The 7,570-nt window shown below is 38.5% G+C and overlaps 1 protein-coding gene across 1 annotated transcript; it reads right to left on the bottom strand.

Annotated features, from left to right (window-relative positions):
• Positions 1-287: 287 nt before the first annotated feature.
• Positions 288-1,512, bottom strand: LOC103212954 (podoplanin). The gene is given in 5 exon segments (XM_042783438.1): positions 288-307; positions 1,042-1,194; positions 1,197-1,314; positions 1,317-1,367; positions 1,369-1,512. Coding segments are annotated over 5 exon segments (486 nt in total).
• Between the last annotated feature and the right edge of the window lie 6,058 nt (positions 1,513-7,570).

Below are 7,570 nucleotides of genomic sequence, written 5' to 3' on the forward strand. Positions count from 1 at the left end.
TTTTTTTTTAAATCACATCTTTAAATACAGCTGTATAAAAATCAGTATTGTATAAGCTTATTTTCTCTCCCTGTGTCTTTCTTCTGAGGCAGAAAGCAAATGTTTGAAAGCTATCAGGTTCTATTTCCTGTCAGCAGCATACATAGAGCTTCTTTGTTTTGAGCAGTAAGGGGGTTCTTAGTTTCTGGAATACTTGAGCCTCTGGCTCCATGGGGCAACTAGCAGCCTCCTTGGCACCACATTGCAGAACACAGCCTTGAGTCATAGCAAAGAGAGAAGGTCACCCCTTACCTCTGGATCTCCATCACTGGAGGGAAGTAAAGGGGGCAAGTGGAGCAAACCTGTGAATTATCAAGTCATCACTGGAGAGGTAGCCTAGAGGATAACCAGTGGCTTTGTGGTGAACAAAATGTTTTCTCCCAAGTATAGACTTTCTGTTTATGAACAGCAGTGGATGCCTGTGAAATGATTTATCTGGACCAACTAAAGATAGTTGCTCATTACATATTATCAAAGAAGAGATTTTCTAATTCACACTAAATCAGATGCAAACTAGATACAAACTAGATTGAAATGTATATATTTTAACAGATCAGAAATTGCAAAATGCCAGTGCCACTAATGGATAAAACACTAGACACGAGTACTCCATTGGAATAAATATTTCCAGATTCCTTTTCATTTTAACAATAACAAAAAATGTTCAGGATGAAGACATAATCACAATTTCTAACATCGGTTGAATTATTGTCTGTCTTAGTTACAAATCCATTTATGTAGTCTTACCCCATTTTCTATGCACTTTGTTTTTTAAATTCTCATTTAAAATATTTATCTTAAAAAAAAAGTTCCAAATGGCAAATGCTTAGAGGAACAAGTCTAGGGCATTTATTTTTTCTTCAGTTACTTTTGGCTAGTGGAGGGATCACCATGGGTTTAGAGTCAGGTTAGTGGCATTTCTAAGGCTCAATTTCTCTCTCAGGCTCAGGGTAAAAGAAGAAACTGTTTTTTTTTTTTTTAAACATATTGATAGAAACACACAATTTTTCAGCACTTTAGGATAGTACCTTCCTGACACTATTTGCACAACCACAATGATGATCCTACCAATGAGACTAATGGCTACTAAGACCCCAATTATGATTCTGTCCAGGGTCGTTGTTGCCAAACCATCTTTCTCAATTGTTGTCTGGCTTCTCCACCCACTTTGTCCCTGGAGTGATCAGTCTCCACATCAGCGGCTGTGATGTTACAGCTTTCTTCTTGGTATGAACTGTGTTTTTGGGAGTCCTCAATGTGACTGTGTCACATTGCAACTCTGCACTTGTTGGCACCAGATGTCTCAAGTCAGTGGACTCATAGGGTTTTTTCACTGGCACCTGGGGTCACCATGTTAACCTCCTCATCTGGGGTTACTATGACATCTTGCAGTTGGGTTGCACCAGCTCCTTCTGCCAGGACCCAGAGCCGAGCACTTCTCAAGACTAAGAGCAGAACATGCACCTTCAACATTGTTTTAATTGACTGGTTCCTGTTGGGGTTGAGCTGCTAGTGTTTGTGCTGTGAAAAGATAAATTCTTATGATAGGATCCAAGATAGTGGACTAGGCAAATACATTCTCCAGACCCTCTACAACAAAGACTTGAAAAAACAAGAGAAGTTGGTCAAATACCCATGAGAGGAAAAGACTAAACAAAAACAGTGAACAAGGAGCAGTAAACTGCTAACCAGCACAGTGCAGCCATTTCGAATTATTGTAAGCAGCCTTCCAATGCAAGCTGGAACCAGATAACCAGCTCCACTTACCCAGGACTGCACCAGCACCCACATCTTGATTAGGCAACCAGAGTGATGTGGCCTCTCTGAATACCCTGCACAACCTCCTGCTGATCAGAGATGTAGCCCTCCCTACCCCCACCCACCTGGGGACATCAAACTCCCCATGATGCCAGGGCTGGGCCACATTTTTTTTTTTTTCCCTTTAAACTTTTGGCTTGGAGTGGGAGCCCTCTTTCTGCTCAGGTGGTTAGGAGCACTTGTCCTCACCCCTCCCTGGTTGGAAGTGTCTACCAGAGTGAGTGGTGGTTCTTGAGCAGGTATATATATGTATACTTAAGGCACTTGACTGCTAACCAGAAGGCTGGTGGTTCAAACCCCCTAGCCACTCCTCGGCAGGAAGGTTGGGCACTCTACTTCTGTAGTGATACTGCCTCGGCAACCCAAGGAGGGGTTGCTATGAGTTGAATCCGACTTGACAGCACATGACAACAACAACAACAACAATACATATAATTGGATGTTGTACACAGAGACAGGATCGATTCTTGCATTCATTTTAGTTCATAAGAGAACATATTATTTTAGTTAGAACTGTTAATTTTCCCTTGGGGGAGAATCAAATGTCCGAGGCACAGATTGATAAATAATAAATCTTTAGTGAGTCTGGTAAATCAACTGGCATATATATGTAACCTCTTCTGAGAACAGATTTTACCCAGGACAAGTGTGTTCCTTCCTATTGTCTTCTCCCTCAAAATTGTAAGATACTAAGATATTTAAGCAAATCCTTAAACTAGCAAGTTTATTATTATTATTATTTTCAGTAGCAATAGGGAGCTTGCTTTTTCCAGCTACCTTAAGGAAAGAACTCAGTTGTTTGCATATTTGCTTTCCAACCCCTAACCTCTCCTGAGGACAAAGGGCTGTCTATTAAACCCAGAGGCACATCACTGGGACTGTGGATGAAGCCCCTGAATGCTGACTAGCATTCTGCAGCATTCAAAGCACATGTGAAGGATGTGTTTGTAGCTGGGAGGCAAACAGAACATCCAAGCCAAGCAAGATTTTTGAAAAATTGTTGTCTTATGTATAAATTTATTTTGCTCTCGGTGTTTTATTCTTGCCTGTTTCATTATTCTTTATTTCTACTTTACTTTAAAATAGCTTAATTTTATTTGATATTCTCATGGTTGAAGTTTTGGTCACTTGTTGAATGAGGTCTTGTTTGTTGTTGTTGTTGTTAATATTCTTTGTTTCTTTATCATTTAAATACCAAGCAAATCACTGGTGGATGTCTCAAATATTTTTCCCCAATAGAGAAGGCCTGTTGATTTTCACACAACACATCTGTGTGGCCTTCATTCTTCATTCTTCACAAACAAGGCCTCCGTTGGAAGCATTGGCAGGAACTGGAAGGTGACAGTTTAGGTTTATGCTGTGTATAATAGGAATAACATGGCTTTGGGCTGTGGATTTATTCCATAAACAGTTTATTATCATGCCTACTTTTAGGTCAAAACCAATGTATTCTCTTAATTCTTTATCTTTATGTGACTATTCTTTCACCAAAGAAGCATGTATTGTACAAGTGCAAACTATATTTGGGTAGAAAAACTAATCTGATGAATTGACACATTGATGTAAAGGGTGTCAGTAATTTTTAGAGAGCCTCCTTTCTGCAGGAGCCCCTAGGTGGTGCAACAGTTAAAGCGTTTGGCTGCTGACCAAAAGGTTGAAGGTTCACTTTACCCAGAGGAACCTCAGAAGAAGAGCTGGCTGGCATTCTAATTCTGAAAAGTCAGCTACTGAAAATCTTACTCTGACACACATGGAGTTGCCATGAATTAGAAATCAATTTGGTAGCAACTAGTTTGGTTTGCTTTGGTCCTTTTTGCAAGGCACTAGACATGGGGAGGGCAAGGCATGATCTAACGAGAAATAAAATCCAGCCCCTGCTCTCAGGCACTCAAGATGGAATAAAGAAGATGCCAGAAGAATTTACCCAGCAGTGAAAAAATCCAGTTGGAGAGATCGTGCATGAGATGAATCTTAGATTGATGGTATTTCAATAATGTAAGCTACGTTTATCATGACTAGTAAGGCATTTGACTGCTAACTAGAAGGCTGTTGGTTCAAACCCACCAGCCACTCCTTGGAAGAAAGACTGGGAAATCTACTTCCATAGAGATACCGCTTCAGGAACCCAAGGAGGGGTTGCTAGGAGTTGGAATCAACTCAACGGCAGTGGGTAAAATGGAAAAAGTAACTGCATTGGGAAATAGTATGTGTGTGTGTATCTGTCCATCTGTCCATCTGTTTTTCTCTTTGGGGAATAATTATCACTTTGGCTGGCATAAATGTAGGGGTACGATGGGAGATGATTTTCTAAGAATAATTTAAATTTGAGATTCATACTCTCTTTAGGAGAAGAGCAATATATATTTTCCTTTCACATGTAGTAAAATTAGATCCTTGACTGTAGAAATTATGGTTAAATTTATTAAAAACTTAATGTCAAAACCATTGTTATCTATTTTGTAAATTGAAATGTGACTGACACATAATGAGCTCTATGTTGTAATTCATAAAAATAGGTACCATATTGCTGCCCTCTAGGTCAGTGTCATGGTGTGGTTAAATTCCACTACACAACCTGTGCTTTCTAAATCTTTTTATTAATTAGTTGCCAGTACCTTGAAGCTGGGAATTGATCACCTAATCTAGGCCAAACACCAAGATTAGCAGTAAGTGGTCTTAACTGTATCATGATTTTGAGGAGCAGCTTCAATTACTGTTTGAATGAGCTGAAATATTTCATGTGTACAGTCAGAAAGGAATAAATTAAATTGCCTATGGAAAAATTCTGCTAACTGGCATTTTTTTTTTTTGGTTGCTACATTATAATATGAAAAGACACAATAAATCATATTGCATACTATTTATATTTTTGTATGTTTTCTGGTGGGAAACTAATATTATTTCGAACATAATGCTTTGCAAATATTCTTGTGTGTTTATGTCAGAGGGGCCAGGGAAATTATCCACAGGGAAATCTATCTCTTATCCAAAGAGAGGGATTTAGAAAACAAACAGGTTAATATAAACTGTTTGTAAATGAGGTAGATTAGGTCTTGAAGGGAGGTATTTCTTTATTGGTTTGTAATTGACCAATATTATTTAATAACATTCCTAAGAAATTGTTCATAGAGAATTGTACACATTTCTTGAATCCATTATAATGATTATAGTAGAATCACCAGAGAAATTGCAAAAAGTGAAGATGCCCATGTTCTTTAGGGAGCTCTGGTGGCATAGTGGGTAAGGCATTTGGCTGATAACCAGGTCAGTGGTTCAAACCCACCAGCTGCTCCTCAGAAGGAAGATGGGGCAGTCTACTTCTGTAAAGATTTATAGCCTCAGAAATTCAGTTGGGGTTGCTATGAGTCAGAATCGACTTGATGGCAGTGAGTTTTTTTTTTTTTTTTTAATTGCAGATATCTTGATTCTATGACTCTGAGGTGGGCCTATGAATGTGCATTTTTAACCATTGTCCAGGTTATTGTTTGAGAAGTGCTTCACTGGAACATTGATGCTGTACCAAAAACTTGTGTACAGAAGGCACTCAGTAAACATACACTGAATTTGGATTTGTAGTAGTGGTGATTTGAGTCAGTGATGGTGTAACATGCCACAATACTACCAGCTCAAATTATTTATGTAGATTCTTTTGGGTTTTCTAAGTATATATCATCTATCGTTAATGATAGTTTTGGTTGTTCCCTTCTACTTCCTCTCTAACCTTTGTATGTCTTCTTTCTTTGCTTGACTCTCCTGGCTACAGTACAGTACTGACTAGAATTGGTAATGATGGATACGAGTGGTTTATTCTTAGTCCTAACAGGAAAACTTGTCATTTTGTCATTGTGCATGAGAAACCTGAGGCTTTTCATAATAATCTCTTTAGATGAAGGAACTATAAATGTCACACTTAATAGTGGAATATGAAAGATTTCTCTGAAGTGACCTGTTTTATTTCTAATAACCCTTTTTGCCTTACATTCTGTTTGCCTGGCATTAAAATAATGCCCCAGCTTTCTTTTGGTTAGTATCTTCATGGCATATAATTTTCTTTCTTTTACTTTTCCATTTCTATATCATAAGTTTTAGATGTGTCTCTTTGGAACAGCATATAGTTACATTTTGTTATTTTTGCTACCTTTGTCTTTTAGTTTCTTTACAGTAAAAGTGAATATTGATATAATTGGGTTCAAATTAAGGTCCCTTAATTTAATTAAGGTGGCACAAGCAATTTGCAGTGGGCTGCTAACCTAAGGTTTGGCTCTTCGAACACATCCAGCAGTGCTATGGAAGAAAGGCCTGACAATATACTCCTGTATAGATTACATCCAAGAAAACCCCATGGAACTGTTTTACATTGTCACACATGGGGCCACTCAACTAGAAGGCAATAGGTTTTTCTTTCTGTTTGTTTAAATCTGTGTTTTCTGTTTGTCTCACCTGTTCTAAGCTTAATTTTCCTTCTTCTCTTAACTTTTTTTGGATTTTTTAAAAAAATGATATAATTTCCATTTTAGGAAATTATAGGCATTTTCTACAGAGATTACTCTAGAAATGAAATTTCTTCCAAAATGTATCATAATGTAATGTTAACCAAATCTTTTACCTTCCACCTGAACAATGTACCAACTTTTGAGCACTCTAATTTCATTGATTTCCCCTTCTGACATATACAATATTATTGTTGTTTATTTTAATTTTATACTTGTAAAAAATTGTGGTTGTTGTTAGGTGCTATCTTTTTTTAATGCTTCCTGCATCATTTAATTTTTTGCACATAGAATCCTTCAAGATTGGAATTTGAGGCTTAAATTTTCTTCTTCAGCTTGAGAAATGCTAAGTGTGTTCTTCCCTTTTGGTTTTCTAACTCCAGGTTTTCCACATTTCATTACAATGCTTTACCTTGTCTTTTTGAGCTACCCTTCTGTTCCTTCCTCATTTTTTCTCTTTGCATTATTCTGTGCTTAAAAGCAACTTTCAGAGTCTTTTCTGATATCCATTTTGGTCTTTTCTTTCTTTCCTGACATTTTAATTTAATGACCTCTTACTTTCTTCATGTATGATGTCCTTGATGTCATCCCACAACTTTTCTGTTTTTCAGTCATTAGTATACAATCCATCAAATCTATTCTTGAGATGGTCTCTAAATCCAGGTGGGATGTATTCAAGGTCATACTTTGTCTCTCATGAACTTGCTTGGATTTTATTCAGTTTCAGCTTGCATTTGTATACGAGCAACTGTTAGTCCCGTCTATGGTCAGCTCTTATCTTTGTCTTGACTGATAATATTGAGCTTCTCCATCATCTCAGCCCAGGCTTACAGGTGAGGAGAGACAACTCAGGGACGCCCGAAGTAGCAAGCGGGAAGAGCAGGAGAAAGGGGTTTAAAAGCCAGGAAGCCGGAGAAAAGAGCAGTCAGCCAAAAGGATTAGGTGAGGAGAGGCAACTCAGACCCGCCCAGAGTAGCCAGCCGGAAGAGCAGGAGGAAGGGGATAAAAAGCGAGGAACCCAGACAGAGGAGCAGTCAGCCCCAGGGACAACTCAGGGACGCACAAAACAGCAGGGCAGAAGAGCAGTAGAGAAAGGGGTTAAAGCCAGGAAGCCAGACAGAGGTACAGTCAGCCACAGGGACCCAGCTGGGGGTGATATGAGAGGTCTCCGACAGCAAGACAAACTTGTCTGTCAGTTTGTCCTACTGTGGTGACATGTAGAC

The sequence above is a fragment of the Orycteropus afer genome, unplaced genomic scaffold (assembly GCF_000298275.1).
Source record: "Orycteropus afer afer isolate SDZICR_OR568_19922 unplaced genomic scaffold, OryAfe1.0 scaffold01175, whole genome shotgun sequence".
Taxonomy (NCBI): domain Eukaryota; kingdom Metazoa; phylum Chordata; class Mammalia; order Tubulidentata; family Orycteropodidae; genus Orycteropus; species Orycteropus afer.